The 17,033-nt window shown below is 35.8% G+C and overlaps 3 protein-coding genes across 3 annotated transcripts; all 3 read left to right on the top strand.

Moving 5' to 3' along the window:
- The first annotated feature begins 672 nt into the window (after nucleotides 1–672).
- On the top strand, nucleotides 673–4,330 carry LOC109338098 (WAT1-related protein At2g37460-like). The gene is made up of 7 exons (XM_019575237.1): nucleotides 673–909; nucleotides 988–1,050; nucleotides 1,140–1,256; nucleotides 1,730–1,973; nucleotides 2,364–2,525; nucleotides 3,429–3,580; nucleotides 3,879–4,330. The coding sequence occupies exons 1-7, from the start codon at nucleotides 710–712 to the stop codon at nucleotides 4,081–4,083; spliced, it is 1,143 nt and encodes a 380-aa protein (XP_019430782.1). The 5' UTR covers nucleotides 673–709; the 3' UTR covers nucleotides 4,084–4,330.
- Nucleotides 4,331–11,624: 7,294 nt separating this feature from the next.
- Nucleotides 11,625–12,356, top strand: LOC109338100. The gene has a single exon (XM_019575239.1). It carries the CDS (start codon nucleotides 11,625–11,627, stop codon nucleotides 12,354–12,356), a length of 732 nt encoding a protein of 243 aa, XP_019430784.1.
- A 2,871-nt stretch (nucleotides 12,357–15,227) lies between these two features.
- Nucleotides 15,228–15,557, top strand: LOC109338099. Its single transcript, XM_019575238.1, has one exon. The coding sequence runs from the start codon at nucleotides 15,228–15,230 to the stop codon at nucleotides 15,555–15,557; it is 330 nt and encodes a 109-aa protein (XP_019430783.1).
- The last annotated feature ends 1,476 nt before the right edge of the window (nucleotides 15,558–17,033 follow it).

The following is a 17,033-nucleotide window of genomic DNA, read 5'->3' as shown; positions in this document are numbered from 1 at the left end:
TTACCACTATATCTATGTGCAACTTGAAATTAGGACTTCAATAGAAAAACACCTTAGCATTGCGTTTCTTTGTCTTATAAGAAGACAATCAAAATGTATCCATAGAAAATCATTAAAAGCAGAATGCAAAAAAGAAAAATCAGAAAATGTTCAAACACAAGTAGCAGGTAAGATAAGGCTACTTTACCATGAAAAATATTGATTTATTTAAAAGATACTAGCAATTAAAACCAAAATCATATGCTATGACAAATTTGTCAATTTTTTAGAATGAAATGACACTTTTATTTTTAAAAGGAAAAATAAACAACTCCTTTCCTATAAGGGAATCATAGATAACCACGACTTCAAATTAGTTATGACTTCAATTGACTACTGCTATACACATACACAATTGCACAAATTTCACTCTATATCTATATAATTTTACTTTCTCCTAATCACAGTTTATAATCTGTTAAGATATCATTTTCTACGGAAACTATATCACATCACATTTCTCATAATAGGGTGTAAGTCATGGATCATGTGCATTTATCATTTTCCTAAGTCCATTTAGTTCCGTGAAATAATAAAGCTCTCTTATATGTGCATGGACCCTACTGATTTTTAAAGCATAATGTATTTTGTACATAACTTTCCTATATAAACATGACCCTTCTATGCTGAACTACATGTTTTATTCTCTTTTGTTGGAACTCTTAACAAAATGGAGAATAACCAAACACAACATTGGCTTGAAAGAGCAAAGCCATTCATAGCTGTGATATTTTTGCAGCTTGGATTTGCAGGTGTGGATGTTCTATTCAAGGCTGCAATGAACAAAGGGATGAGTAATTATGTACTCGTTGTTTATCGCCACACAATTGCGTTCATCGTCATAACTCCTTTTGCATTCATTCTTGACAAGTAATTCTCTGGCACCATGTATCTATGTTCTTAATTTGACAACATTAAACTGATTTCATGCTACATTTTTTCTAACAGGAAAGTTAGGCCAAAAATGACAATGTCAATATTCATGAAGATAGTAGCACTAAGCTTGCTAGAGTAATTTTCTACATTGCTGAAGGCATTATTGATTATCCTATCAATAGAGAATGATTGCTTATATCTGATATTTATTTTGTTAATGTTAGGCCAGTTATTGATCAGAATTTGTATTTTTTGGGGATGAAGTATACAACTGCAACTTTTGCAGTTGCCATGACCAATATAATTCCTGCAATTACCTTCTTCATGGCTTACATCCTTAGGTAAATAATAAACATCTTTTTCATTCCTCTAAATAGTATAATATCTATGCTTTACCATGTAAAAATTTATGCACAGTCAATACATTATTTACCATTCATTTGTATTATTTTTTTTTTGAAGAGTCGACGATGATTTAACATGAATGATAAATGATTGAATGTCAGAGTATAAGACTCATACACTAAAAGCGCATTTATTTTTTCTCCTAAAGCAACAGTAAATTCCAAGTATTATAACAAAACTAATCACATAATGGTACTAACACTATGCTTCCATATATATGACTATAAATTATATAAGTCTAAACTTGCTATATATAATGATATTAAAGGGACAAATGTTTTACTTAATTTTTATCTCTTGTCATATAAAATATAGCACTCTCTTTTTGGCTTAAGTTGTTTGGATTAAATGGAAAAGAATTCTTAGTATACAAGTTATCTGATTAGTGATTTCTCTGTTTTTTTCCTAGGATTGAGAAGATAAAAATAAAAAGTATAAGAAGCCAAGCAAAAGTGGTTGGAACTCTAGTAACTGTTTCTGGTGCCATGGTTATGACGTTGATGAAAGGTGCATCACTTGGGTCTTTGGGGACACATGTAGACAACAATCACAACCAGCAGCACAATAGTGTCACAGATATTCAACATACAATAAAAGGAACCATTATGATTATAACTGGATGCTTTAGTTGGTCTTGTTTTGTTATCATCCAAGTGAGTTATTTGATATGAGTCATTATTTAATAATAATATAAATAATATATATTTCAGTCCCTTATATTTTGTAACTTTACCAGATTAATCCCTTAAAAATTGAAAAACATAAAATAGTCCCAAAAATCTCAATTGTGGGTCAAAAATATCATTTTTAGGGTCAAATTAGTTCATATTAGGTGTTATAAAATATGCTAAAAATAACTAATTTGACCAATTTTTAAAATTTGCTAAGACTATTTGAGTTTTCCAAAATTTCAGGGACCAAATTGATAAAGTCAAAAAACACAGATAATAAAATGAACATTTACTGTAGAAGATTTGCAATTAAACTTTATTTGTTATCTAATTTTAATTTGATCACTAACACAACTTTCTCTCCTTTTTTAGTCTATTACCCTTGATACCTACCCTGCTGAGCTTTCTCTTACATCATTGATATGCCTATTGGGATCAATTGAAGGTGCTGTAGTGGCTATGATTATGGAAAGGGGAAACTCTTCTGTTTGGTTTGTGAAATGGGATATTAAATTGGTCGCTATTATCTACAGTGTAAGTCCATCCAACCAAACTATTAAAAACATTATTACAAAAGCATATAGAACATGTTGCATGGGACAGTGACACAATTCAATTATTTCAATTCATAATCAAAACATTTTATGTTTCTTTGACTTGACAGAAGCAACACATAAATGATGGTCGTAGTTTTTGTCAAAATTTCTTTCATCCAGCTCAAATAAGGTTGAGTTTCATTGGATTTAAGGCTAGATTTGGGTTCAAAAATTAGAAATGATTAATATTTAGGGTCGAGTAAGGTACAAACATGACTTATGACTCGATCCGGCCCAATATTACTCATTCACCATGTTTGTATATATGTCTACAACTGTGTACAAAGTAGTGATATCTCTTTGATTTAAAGTATCATTGATTCTATATTTTTTCGTCCCTATACATGATCAACAAACACTTATATGTATATTATTTCAAATGTCAAGTTACATATACATAATAATAAATAAGGTTGAGAACACTTTGTCTAAAAGAGATATGCATTATATAGAATCGGATCTAGGATCATGTTTGAGTTCAAAGGTTGACTATATAAATATTTTGAGTCAGGTTAGCTTCGAGCCTAAAATTGAGTTCGAGTTAAAAAAATAATCCGACCAACATTTAGGAAAGGGTAAGAATAAGTCTTACCCATCACAACTCGACTGATGTTCACCCCTAATCTAAACTAATGAAAAAGATAGAAGGAAATATACTAGTAAAAATATTAAGGAAAAAAAAGTATGCATTGACAATGTAAAAATTGTTACATTATCTTACTTTTACATATAAATAATACAAATGAATTATAAATAATGTATCGAGTGTGTATAAATTTTCACACTAACAATACATAGATATTACACTCAAATATCAAATTTGCAAAACATTTACATACAGGGCATAGTTGGTTCAGGACTGGCTTATTATGTGCAAGGAGTAGCGATGCAAACAAAAGGCCCAGTTTTCGTAACAGCATTTAGTCCCCTCTGCATGATAATTGTTGCTATCATGAGCTCTATCATTCTTGCTGAGCAATTGTTTCTTGGAAGGTAATTATCAAATCAAATCAAGTAACAATTAAATTAAAGAGTTTAATGGGTATGCACTAATATAAAATGATGTGTAATGCTTAACCCTCTTAGTGCAACTTATTTTCACTAAATCAAATGGCCAAAACTAACAGGACATTGATTTGGTGGTGTAAGATCCTATTGAATTCATATAGATTAAAATGTTAAATATTTGATTCATGAAAGTCACACTGAGAGGGATAACCACGCATCCCAAAAGTGATATAGCCAAAGAACTCAATCAAAAGCAACTAACTGAATATGGAAAACTTTGCAGGGTGATTGGTGCCATTATTATTGTTTTGGGTCTGTACCTTGTGGTTTGGGGTAAAAGCAAAGATCACAACACAAGACCAATTGCCAAAGATCCAATTTTGGTGGATAAACAAAATGCAGAAGAGGGCAATGCGAGAATGGAACATTGCAATGACGAGGTCATCACTATTGGTAGTTCTGGAGTTAGAATCACAACTCAAGATTAACAAGTATGTGGGGAGGTTACAAATCATTATGTAAATTTCAACTATGCTAGGACATTATGGCTTTTGTGCACCTTCCAAATGTTTATGGAGCAAAAGCAGCTTTGTATGTTCCTAGTTATTGTTCTATTTTAACATGCATTTTTTTGTATAACTTAGTTTATTGATCTTTCAATTATTCATGTATTAGTTTAGAGGTTTTAAATGTAGATGCTCAGTATGTTAATAAGGGTGCAGATTCTCTCTGAACAGAGATGTTTACATGTGACACTAAAATTATTTTAAGGGTTTAAATTTTTATTTATTTTTTAAATTAAATAATTTAAAGAATTTTAAAATTTTCCCAACCTCATATTCTAATAATGAGATTGGAGAATTCTACTAGATCTCATTTCATTAATAAGGTATGAAAATAACTACTTGTAAAATTGAGAGCACATTAGTGGTGAAGAGCTCGATGTCATAGAATTTTTCTTTTGATACATAGGATGTCATAGATTTAAGACACAATCCAAAATTAACCCAAAAAGAACTTATAAAAAAAAACCCACAAAGAAATACAAAGAGACCTATGGGGAAATGGTTTGAACCTAAGAAGAATGAGAAGAAGGCACAATAGAGAACACTACATATTCTCACATAAATTTTATTTATTGTATTAGACTAGATTAGCTTATGTACTTTTTTGGAAGTTATTCACATATTTTCTCATTATTTGTGTAGAAAAATTCATCTATTCCCATAATTAATCTATCCTCCCTTCTATCAATTGTCCTTGTGCTAGAGATTGGCTTTGTAACTTCTTTATATCGCTTATAATAATCATTTCACTTATTGATTGGTTCTTTGTTCATTAAAATGAATATGTATTGCTTTTAAGGGTTGGCTCTTTTCAACCTTTTTATCTCTCACTTTTTTTTATATGTTGCTATCAGCATGCCCCACTTGGATTGTGACATCCAAACGGTATCATTGTCACAACAACTACTACCCTTTCCTCAATCATGAGCTCTTACTCTTATGAACCAATTATATACATAAATGATTAGCAGTATAAATGGTTTCAATGAGTTAAAGTAAATAAAAAAAATTATTTGCGTTCAGTTAAGTCCTTTTTGTATGAAACGGATTATATTTGGTTTATAGTTTGTAATGAGAAATTCAAAATCAATTTCTCTCCTATGTGTGATGCAAAATGAGAGCACTTGCGGAAGCAACAAATGTATAAAGAAAATAGAGAATAGTAGAATAATAACACCAAAAATTTTAATGTGGAAAAACCTCCTCAATGTGAGAAGGAACAACCACAGGACCTAGTCTAGAAAATATCTTCACTATAGAAAGTAGGATTACAATATTTGACTCTCTCTTACAAAGGATAACACTCAATCTCACCCAAAAAGGATGGAAATACAAACTCTCTCTAGTATCTCACTAGGAATACAAATCTCACACTATGTGGATATAAACTCTCTCACTTTCTTTCTATGTTGTTATTTCTCACTTGCTTGTTGTATCTCTTCCTCACAAGTCCCCTATATACATAGTGAATGGGCGGAAGGCTCCATCATAAAGACATAGTGGATGATTAATTGTTGTCAAACTTTTCAAGATACTTTTAAAAGTGCTATTTCAACTTTCTAAGTTAGACTTCATAATTCTCAAGAGTCAAGGAATAATTCCAAGACTTTGAAATAGCCATCATTGAATTATTCAATGGTTCATCTACCAAGATTCATTGGTCTTGCTTTCACATCAATTAGGAAGGATTCCCAACAAATCTCCCCCTTCCCGAATTAATTGATGGGTATCACTAGTCCTGCACCTCTGCAACAATCTGATAGCTTCTTAAGTGAAATTGTCTTGGTCATCATGTCGGACCAGTTGTCATCTGTATGAATTTTCTCTAGCTGCAACTCACCATCCTCCAAAGCATTTCGTATCCAATGATAACGATAATCAATGTGCTTTGTCCGAGAATGAAACGTAGGATTCTTAGCTAGGTGAATTGCATTTTGGTTATCATAATGCAAAACATATCTATCTTGAGAATGACCCAACTCATGCAAGATATTTTTCATATATTTTATCTCCTTACTAGCTTCAGATGTTGCAATATATTATACTTCAGTTGTTGATAATGCAACACATCTTTGTAACTTGGATTGCCAAGATACAACCCCCCTATAAAAGTAGTTAGATAAGCTGATTTAGATTTTCTGGAATCTACATCTCCATCCATGCCAACATCTGTGTATCGAACTAACGTAGGATCTTCATTACCAAAGCATAAACATCTTTTGGTAGTTCCCATCAGATATCACAATATCCACTTTGCTACATTCCAATGCTCTTTGTCGGGATTGAAGAAGAACCGACTCACAACTCCAACTACATAGGCAATATCTGGTCTTGTACAAATCATAGCATACATTAGGCTTCCTACCATAGAGGAATAAGGCATTCTGCTCATTTCTTTCCTTTCTTCATCACTAGTTGGACATTGCATTGTTGTTAACTTGAAATTTCTAGCAAATGGAACACTGATAGACTTTGCCTTATACATATTGAATCTATTGAGAACTTTCTCAATGTACTTATCTTGTGATAGCCATAACAACTTCTTGGAACGATTTCTGATTATCCTTATTCCAAGGATCTGCTTTGCAGGACCCAAGTCTTTCATAGCAAAAGACGTGCTTAAAGCATTCTTCAAACCATCAATCTTGGTCTTGTCACGCCCAATGATTAACATATCATCAACATATAAGAGGAGGATAATAAATTTTCCATCTTCATACCTTTTAACGAATACACAATGATCACCAGTTGTCTTCTTCAAATTGTATTTGGTCATGAATGATTCAAACTTCTTGTACCACTGTCCCAGAGCTTGTTTCAGACCATATAAACTCTTATCCAGACGATACACTAAGTGTTCCTTGCCTTGTTCTTCATAACCTTCTGGTTGCTCCATATAGATTTTTTTTGATATCTCCATGTAAGAAAGTTGTTTTGACATCAAGTTGTTCAACTTCTAAGTCTAGGCTAGCTGCTAGACCCAATGGTACTCTTATAGAGGAATACTTCGCCACTAGTGAGAATATCTCATCAAAATCAACTCATTTATTCTGATTGCATCCTTTCACAATAATCCGAGCTTTGTACCTTGGTCTCAAGCTTCCTTCTTCAACTTTAAGCCTATTGACCCATTTGTTTTTCAAGGTTTTTCTTCCTTTGGGCAACACCAGTAGATCATAAGTGTGGTTCTCATGTAACGAGTTCATCTCATCTTCCATGGCTTTAATCCATTCTTCTTTATCAGATGTCTGCATAGCTTCTGAGAAGTCTTGAGGTTCACCATTATCTATGAGTGTGATATAATCTTCTTCAAGATGCTTTGAAGAAGGTATTATGCCTCTTCTAGAACGCCTCAGTTCAACTTGCATTTGATGCTCTATTGGCTCAGGTTCTTGATGCATTTGTGTGTCTACCACCACTTCATCATGATTTGACTCTTCATTAATCTGGTCAAGTTCCATGTGAGCAGGATCTTCCTGTTGGTCTATCTATTCTAGATCTATCTGATGATCAGGATCTGTCCGTTGAGGAATCTCTCCCCTGAATCAATGCAAACTTTTAGACTAGCACTGACTTTTCTTCTAAACATCTTTGATTGTTTGATCCTCAAAGAACACAACATCTCTGCTTCTCACAACTTTCTTGTTTATCAGATCCCATAGTGTGTACCCAAATCCATCTTTTGGAGACCCAAAGTAAATGCACTCCTTGGTCTTAGCATCCAACTTCTTTCTCTAATCTTTTGGAATGTGAACGAAGACTCTACATACGAATACTCTCAGGTGGTTGAAGGATGCCCTCTTCTTGTACCATACTTCCTCTAGAATTTCCCTGTTCACGGGTCTTGAATGTGTCCGATTTATGAGGTCTACTGCAGTCTTCACTACTTCACCCTAGAAAGACTTGGGGAGATTGGCATCTTACAACATGCATCCGATCTTCTCCTCAATTGTGCAGTTTATCCTCTCAGCTACTCCATTCAACTGAGGAGTCTTTGGTGGTGTCTTCTCCAGTTTGATACCATAAGCCTTGCAATAGGCTTCAAATGGACCGTGATACTCTTCACCATTGTCTGCTTTTAGACACTACAACTTCTTCCCAGTCTCACGTTCTACTAGTGCATAGAACTCTTTAAATGCTGATAGTAATTGATCTTGGCTTTTTAACAAGTACACCTATACTCTTCTCTAGTGATCATCTATGAATATGACAAAGTAGTAGGCTCCTCCAAGAGATCTTTCAGATGGTGCACAAATATCTGAATGCATCAATTCAAGTACTTCATCTCTCCGTGAGGGATTGTCCGTTCTCTGAAAATTGACTCTATTTTATTTACCATAAAAACAATCAGTACAATAATCTAAAATTTGACCTTTTATACCTGGAAGATGGTCTTTGGCGAGCATTTGAAGTGCCTTCTCACTCATATGCCCCAATCGCCTTTGCCAAAGATCTTTGGAGTTGGTAGCAACATTTGCTTCTCCAGAATAAATTCCTCCTTGCATAATGTAGAAAGATCCTTCCTTTGAGCCTCTAGCAATAACGCGGTTGCCTTTTGCTAGTTTCTACTTTCCAATACCAAAGTGGCGTACAAAACCATAATCATCCAACTTACCCGTTGAGATAAGGTTGAGATGCATATCTAGAACATGTCTCACCTCCTTCAGCACAAGCTTTCCTCATGTGTCTGTTAGCAACACAATATCACCAATTCTTGCAATCTTGCTTGTAACATGGTTTCCCATTTTCACAATTCCATAATCGCCTTTCTTGTAGTTTGAGAAGAAACCTTCATGTGGACTTACATGAAAAAAAGAACAAGAGTCAACGATCTAAACACAATCACCATATGCAACATTTAAGTAATTATCTTATCCAATGAGGAGAACATCATCATCTGCGACAACGACTATAGCAGACTTATGCCCAAGTGAGAATGACATTTTCTCTTGCTCAAGTGAGAATCCCTAGCTTGAGCGAGAGAATAACAGTTGGAGACTGATATAGGTAGTTCTGGACAATAAGGGAGATTATCGAAACACTTCTGAAGCACTATTGGCACAAAATATAGAGAGAAACACAGTGGAGATTAGGATAGAAGTCGTGGAAATGATTCTACTTCGTATTTCCTTGTATCATCTCTTGATTCGAGCATTGTAAAGGCGAGGATGAGTGAATAGATCTTGTTGTGGGTTTCGAAATGTAATCTTCTAACCTTTGTACTCCTGGATTCGATTTTATTGTAATTGTTATTTGATTTTGGGAAGTTTATCCCGTTCTTAATGCATGAATTTATTTTGCTACTAATTTCTTGTTCTTGGGTTCAAGTTTAATTGGAAAGTTAAATTTGATACCGATCCTGGATCATCTTCCTTCATATATCATTTCTCTAGGAATGGACAATAATGTATGAATTGCTTTTACATGGAACTTAATGCTAGTGAATTGGTCAAATATCCAAGGAATTGGTATTTGAGTGATTATCTAATGATTTTACACTCAAGGAATTGATGTGAATGACTTGAAGAAAATGTGTATTTGAATTCACAAGTTACTTGGAATTGAATCCATGGATGTCAATGAGAAAGAACAATGCATTTCGATCCCAGTTTATTTTAAATATTTTTAGTTCAATTTATGATTTTACACAACCAATTAAAAAATTTTATAAACCCATTATTGTAAATATATACTTAATTTATTCTTGTAGGAAATAGTGTAAATCCACTCTGCTCCCTAAGGACGATATCCCGATATTTTACCAGACTTTATTACTTGGACGATATGGTGTGCTTACCATTCCATAAATATCTAACAAGTTTTTGGCGCCGCTGCCGGGGAGTAATGAGCGATTTACATTTGTTCTTTATAGAGTTTATTGAGTTTTGTACATAGTTATTCTTTAAATTATTTGTAGTATAATTAACCATTGTGCTAACCTTTGCTGTAGTCTTATTTATGCTTTTGCAAGGTAAATCTAAAGAAGGGCAACTATAATATAATCCAGAGATTGAGAAGTCAGCTAAAAGTAATCGGAAGAAAGCAAAAGAGGAGAGACAACAAGGTCCTCAGGAAGCACAATGTAGCTCTGATTCAACTATAAATTCAGAGTCTCGGTTAGAGAAGATAGAGAATGCCAATAATGCTGCTGATAATAACCCACGGCCTAATCCTCCAAGGAGGACATTAGGTGATTACTCCATGTATCAAGGTCATCGACATTACTCTAGCATTTTGATTCCACACACCGCCAAGACAGTGGAAATCAAGCCTGCATACCTGAATCTAGTCGGTGCTCATTAGTTCACGGGCAAGGACCTTGAAGATCCATATGCTCATCTGGATAATTTCTATGAGCTGGTGGCTACTATGGGGTATTCTGACACCGAGAGGGGAGCTGCATACATGATATTGTTTCCATTTTCTTTCCTTGGTAAAACTAGGGAATGACTAAAATCACATCCAACTCAAAGCTTGACCAATTGGAGCGATTTGGAGACTAAGTTTTTGACAATATTCTTCCATCCGGCGAGGTATGTGCATGCGAAGTTTGAAATTTCAACATTCAGACAAGGTGCAGAAGAAGCTTTTTATGAGGCATGGGAACGTTTCCAAGTGTTGATGAGGAAATGTCCCAACCATGGGTTTGAGGATGTCAACCAACTAAATATTTTCTATAATGGGTTGAAGCCAGAGATGAAGATGATATTGGATGCCACAGCTAGTGGCACTGTGATGACGGTGGATGCTGAGCAAGCTACTAGAATTATTTCTGCATTATCTACTACAGATCGGCAAACTCGACATAATATAAGGACAATACAAAAGAGAGGGGTGTTAGACTTGAATACTTCTGATGCCATTCTGGCCCAGAACAAGATTCTAACACAAAAGATTGAGGCACTCACAAAGAAAATGTCCAAGTTGCCTCAGCAATTAAATGTAGTACAAACTCCTTCAGTTCATCAATAGGTGCTACACTGCGAGTTTTGCAGGGGTGATCATGTTACTGGTCATTGCTCAATGCCTACCAACACACAAGAAGAGGAGGTTCAATATGTTAACAATTAACCTCGTCAGGGTAATTTCCCTAACAACCCTTCATTCAACAATCAATTTTCACAAGGTTGAAGGGGAAACTAGAAGCAGAAGCAAAATTTTGGGTGGAGGTAGGAGGCAGGACCATCTAACAGGCAACCACCATTTCAAAGTTGGAAGAGACATTATAGAAATTCATGCAAGTCTCCATTTCAAACCAGAAAAATACTGATGCATCTATCAGGAATTTGGAGACTTAGGTGGGTCAGTTGGCTAAGCAAATGGCATAACATAATTCAAATCGACAACAATTCTCCGCCAACACTCAAACCAATCCAAAAGAACACTGCAAATATATCACTACTAGAAGTGGTAAGGTCATTAGTAAAGGTATTGGTGATAACTTATCGGTTGAGGAAGAGGTTATGAGAGAGACTGAAGCTGGAAAATCAGAAAAGGTAATCAGAGAGACACAAAAGGGTGGTGTGGTACAAGATGAGGAAGGGGTTGTTACTAATGAGGATGATATAAGGGAGAACAATGATAAGAGGAAGGGTGACCTACCTCAGTTGAAGAATCTCCCTTATCCAAAGAGACTTTCCAAGAAAGATAAGGAGCGACAATATCCAAGGTTCTTGGATTTATTCAAGATCCTCCAGGTCAACATTTCTTTCATGGAGGCAATGGAACAAATGCCTATCTATGCCAAATTTATGATGGACTTGTTGACAAAGAAAAGAAAGTTTTCAGAAGAGAAAGTGACCTTAGAAGCTGGGAGCAGTGTTATCATTCAGAAGTCTTTGCATGAGACGACTAAAGATTTAGGCAACAATACTGTTCCAGTCACTATTGGTGAATTATATGTGGGAAAGACACTGCTTGATCTGGGTGCCAATATTAATTTGATGCCCTTTTCTATGCTAGAGAGGATTGGGGATTTGGAGATCAAGCCTACCAGGATGACCTGGCAACTTGCTGATAGATCCGTTAAGTATCCTTATGGAGTTGCTGAGGATGTTTTGGTAAAGGTAGATGAGTTAGCTTTTCCTATGGATTTTGTCATCATGGATATTGAGGAGGATAAGGAGGTTCCTATTATTTTGGCTAGACCCTTCATGAAGACTACCCAGGTTATTATTGATGTTGATGATGAATAGTTGAAGGTAAGAGTTGAAGACCAAGAGGTAAATTTTAATGTTTTTGAAGCTATGCAACATCCGAGGGACCAACAACACTGCTTTCGGGTGGATGTCATTGAGGACTTATTCATGCTCGATGATATTCACTTGAATATGAGTAGTCCCTTGGAGAAGGTATTGAGGGGATACCTAAAAGGAAGTAATATGGAAGAGGATAAGATGATCAAAACAAGTTTGGTAGAGTTAGATGCACCCCACAAGGATGTATTTAATCAGAATCACATTGAAGAGTTGGGTAAAGAGAAGACATCCGAGGCTCCAAATGTGGAGCTGAAAATACTTCCTTCGCATTTGAAGTATGGATTCTTAGAAGAAGGAGAGTAGAAATCGGTAATCATCAGCAAAACCCTTTCATGTGTTGAAAAGCAATTATTAATTGGGGTGCTGAAGAAGAATGCTGGGACAATAGGGTGGACACTGGCTGATTTTCCTGGAATCAGTCCTTCCTACTGCATGCATAAGATCCATATGGAAGAGGATTACAAACCAGTGGTGCAACCTCAAAGGCATCTTAATCCCACTATGAAGAAATTAGTGAATAAGGAAGTGATGAAACTATTGGATGCTGGGATGATTTATCCCATATCTGATAGCAAGTGGGTGAGTCCAATTCAGGTGGTCCGAGAAAAGGGGGTATGACTGTGGTTAGGAATGATAAGGATGAATTGATCCCGACCAGAAAAGTCACTAGATGACCTATATGCATTGATTATCGGAAACTGAACCAGACTAATCACAAAGATCACTTTCCTATGCCATTCATAGACCAAATGATTGAGAGATTGGCTGGAAAAACATTTTAATGCTTCCTGGATGGATATTCTGGCTATGATCAGATCACTGTGGATCCCCAAGACTAGGAAAAAACAGCTTTCACTTGTCCTTTTAGTATCTTCGCATATAGGAAGATACCATTTGGATTGTGCAATGCACCAACAACATTTCAAAGGTGCATGTTAGCTATTTTTTATGATCTTATGAAGCAGTGTATTGAGGTGTTTATGGATGACTTCTCGGTCTTCAGGTCATCATTTGGGAGTTGTTTCACAAATTTGGACATCATTCTGCAACGATGTGTTGAGACAAATCTGATACTAAAATGGGAGAAGTGTCTCTTCATGGTGACTGAGGGAGTGGTCTTAGGACACAAGATCTCTTCCCGAGGCATCGAAGTTGACAAGGCGAAGATTGAGGTCATCAAGGACCTTCCACCACCACTTAGTATAAATGGAATTCAGAGTTTCCTTGGACATGCAGGTTTCTATAAAATGTTTATAAAAGACTTTTCTAAAATTGCAAAGCCACTCAGTAATATTCTTAACAAAGATACTATTTTTCATTTTGATGTTGAGTGTGCAAAATCTTTTGAAATCTTGAAAGAAAAACTGATTTATGCTTCTATTATAGTAGCGCCCGACTGACATCTTGATTTTGAACTTATGTGTGATGCTAGTGACTATGGTGTCGGCTTGGTACTAGGACAGCGAAAGGCTAAAGTTTTCCATGCTATACACTATGCTAGTAAAGTATTAAATGAGGCACAAGTTAACTATGCCACAACTGAAAAAGAATTACTAGCTATAGTGTATGCCTTGGAATAATTTAGATCTTATTTGATTGACTCTAAAGTTATAATTTTCACTGATCATGCTGTCATTAAATATCTGCTAACCAAATTGGATTCCAAGCCGAGATTGTTGCGCTAGATTTTGTTATTGGAGGAATTCGACTTGGTGATCAAGGATAAAAATGGGAGCGAAAATAGTGTAGCATATCATCTGTCGAGGCTGGTCAATCGAGAGGTAACAATGAGAGATTCAGAGATGGTGGAGGAGTTTACTGATGAGAAGCTTCTCTTGATTTAGGAAAGGCCATGGTTTGCTGACATGGCTAACTTTAAAGCTGCAGGGGTAATTCCCGAAGAGTTGACTTGGCACCAAAAGAAAAGGTTCTTACAAGATTCCTGTCAGTATGTGTTGGACGACTCTCATCTTTTTAAGAATGCGTCAGATCAAATATTGAGTAGGTGTATATCTATAGAAGAGGCTAAGAGCATCATATGGCACTATCACAATTCGCCATACAGAGGACACTTTATTGGAGAGAGGACAGTTGCAAAAGTCCTCTAAACTAGCTTTTAATGGCCTTTTGTATTCAAGGATGTACATCAGTATGCACAAAAGTGTGATAAATGTCAGTGATCAGGCGAGATCTCCAAGAGGATAGAGATGCCATTGACCAACATTCATGAAATTGAGGTGTTTGATTGCTTGGGGATTGACTTCATGAGATCATTTCCATCGTCGTGCATACAAGTATACATTTTAGTGGCGATGGATTATGTGTCCAAATGGGTAGAGGCTGTAGCTTCACAAAAGGATGATGCTAAGACAATGATCAAGTTTTTGAAGAGGAATATATTCAGTCGGTTTGGCACACCTCGGGTACTTATTAGTGATGGAGGATCACATTTCTACAATTCACAATTGGAGTAGGTCCTACAACACTACGGGGTCCGATACAAGGTAAAATCACCTTATCATCCACAGTCAAATGGACAAGTGGAGGTGTCTAATCGAGAGATCAATAGAATTTTGAAAAGAAAAACAGTGTCAAGCACAAGGAAGGATTGGTCTCTTCGATTGGATGAGCACTATGGGCCTACCGAACAACATTCGAAGCACCCCCTGGATTATCCCCTTTTAGCTGGTATATAGGAAGGCGTGTCATATGCTTGTAGAGCTCGAGCATAAGGCATTCTAGGCCCTCAAGTTCTTCAATCTGGATCCCAAAGTAGTAAGTGACCAAATGAAGCTTCAATTGCAATAGATGGAGGAGATGAGACTTACTGCTTACGAATCCTCCAAACTATACAAAGAGAAGGTCAAGCTGTATCATGACCTGAAGATCCGTCAAAAAGACTTCCGGGTGGGTCAGAGTGTGCTGCTATTTAATTCCCGGATGAAGTTATTTCCGAGTAAATTGAGGTCAAAATGGTCAGGACCCTTCCTAATTAAGGAAGTTAAATCACATGGAGCAATCAAATTGCAAGACTCGGCGTCTCAGAGAAGCTGGGTAGTCAATGGCCAGAGGGTGAAACCTTACTTGGGTAGTGACGTCGAGCAGCTCACCATAATCATCAACTTATCAGATGCTTAAAGAACAAGCGTCGAGCTAGTCATGTTAAACAAGCGCTAACTGGAAGGCAATCCAGCTTTAGACGAGGATAACAAACTCTTTAAATCTGAGTGGTTCTCCCAAGCGAGAGTCCCTCGCCTGGGTGAGAGGGCACAAGTTTTGTTTTAAAAAAGGGGGTGTGGGGTTCATTCCCTCACATCCCCATTACAAGGAACAAGAGAAACTCAGCTTGTGCCCTCTCCAAGAGTTTGAATCATCTTCTACATCATCTAGTTCATACACTCCATCCTTGCATCATGAGTGTGAAAGTGCGCATGTCAAGAGGAGCACTTTGGAAAGCTCTCTCATTATATGTCATGGTTTTGATGAGGACAACTTGTGCTTATAAGAGCTTGAAGATCATCAACAAATCAACATGCTTAAGTCTTTTGATTGGTACTAGACTTAGACTAGAGACTAGTTTAGGTTGAGTCTAAGGCATAGGTAACCTTAACACATGTCTCATATGCATAAAACTTTAAATCATTTCATCTTTGAGATATGCCATTCATAATATGTTCATGCATCACATAAATACATGTATCTGTGCATCCTAGGCATAAACTTAGTGTTAAACATGTATGAATCAAGTGCATAACATATTTGAGTTTTTGTAATTGAAAATACATATGAAAATATGTTGTTAATCGATTAAGGCATAAGTTAATCGATTAACGTAACTTTTTCAAAAGCTGTTGAAACTGAAAAACTTGGAAAACAGAATCAGTTACGTTTTTAAACAACGTTAATCGATTAACCAAGGTCTTAATCGATTAACTGGGCTGCAGAACTGATTCTTTATAAACTGCGTTTTCAAAACTGATCTCATAAGTTGCATGTTGCATTTCTTAGAGAGTTAGAGCATATTTCGTGATAATTGTTGCATCTATTTGATATTGCATTTGTGAGTTTAGAAAGGAGAGAATTCTATGCTTTAGGATTGAGTGGCATTTCATGATATATTTCTCATCATTTCATCTCACATGTTCATGCATTCATTGATGCTTTTGTGAAGTTTTTGCATTCTGTAAATTCTGTTTTTCAACTAATACATTGTCATATTACATGAGATTTGTGTTAGATGTTTAGAGTAAAGTTTTTTTTGTTAGATATGAGCTTTGTAATTGCTTGAGTTTTCTCTATAGTTTTGTTGTGAAAAATCGTTGTAACATTGGGAATCTCGAGGTGTCGTACCACCTAAGAGATTGAGTTGTATCTTCATTTTGCTTAGAGTTCTTGATAAGAAAGAACAAGGTTCTTGGCTGGGGCTACGCCGAAAGAAAGGTTTTCTTTGTCGGGAGCAAGGGAGTCACACCATAGAATAAGGTTCTTTATTTTCTTGTGAATGTCTAAGTGTTGTAATTGGAAGAAGTGCTGGTAAAACATTGTTTCAATTTTAGTGAAGAAAATTTCCCAGATCAGCCGGGAGGCCTGGATGTAGTTTGCAAGTGGACACGC

The sequence above is a fragment of the Lupinus angustifolius genome, unplaced genomic scaffold, assembly GCF_001865875.1.
Source record: "Lupinus angustifolius cultivar Tanjil unplaced genomic scaffold, LupAngTanjil_v1.0 Scaffold_17_123, whole genome shotgun sequence".
Classification (NCBI taxonomy): domain Eukaryota; kingdom Viridiplantae; phylum Streptophyta; class Magnoliopsida; order Fabales; family Fabaceae; genus Lupinus; species Lupinus angustifolius.
This window is presented reverse-complemented; position numbering and strand designations above follow the sequence as displayed.

Bases quoted from the DNA above. Each gene is read 5' to 3' on its own strand.
- LOC109338098 (XM_019575237.1), top strand. From the start codon at position 710: ATGGAGAATAACCAAACACAACATTGGCTTGAAAGAGCAAAGCCATTC. The intron at 1,051-1,139 runs GTAATTTTCTAC...TGTTAATGTTAG, and splicing joins GTAGCACTAAGCTTGCTAGA to GCCAGTTATTGATCAGAATT. The intron at 1,974-2,363 runs GTGAGTTATTTG...CTCCTTTTTTAG, and splicing joins CTTGTTTTGTTATCATCCAA to TCTATTACCCTTGATACCTA.
- LOC109338100 (XM_019575239.1), top strand. From the start codon at position 11,625: ATGAGAGAGACTGAAGCTGGAAAATCAGAAAAGGTAATCAGAGAGACA.
- LOC109338099 (XM_019575238.1), top strand. From the start codon at position 15,228: ATGGAGGAGATGAGACTTACTGCTTACGAATCCTCCAAACTATACAAA.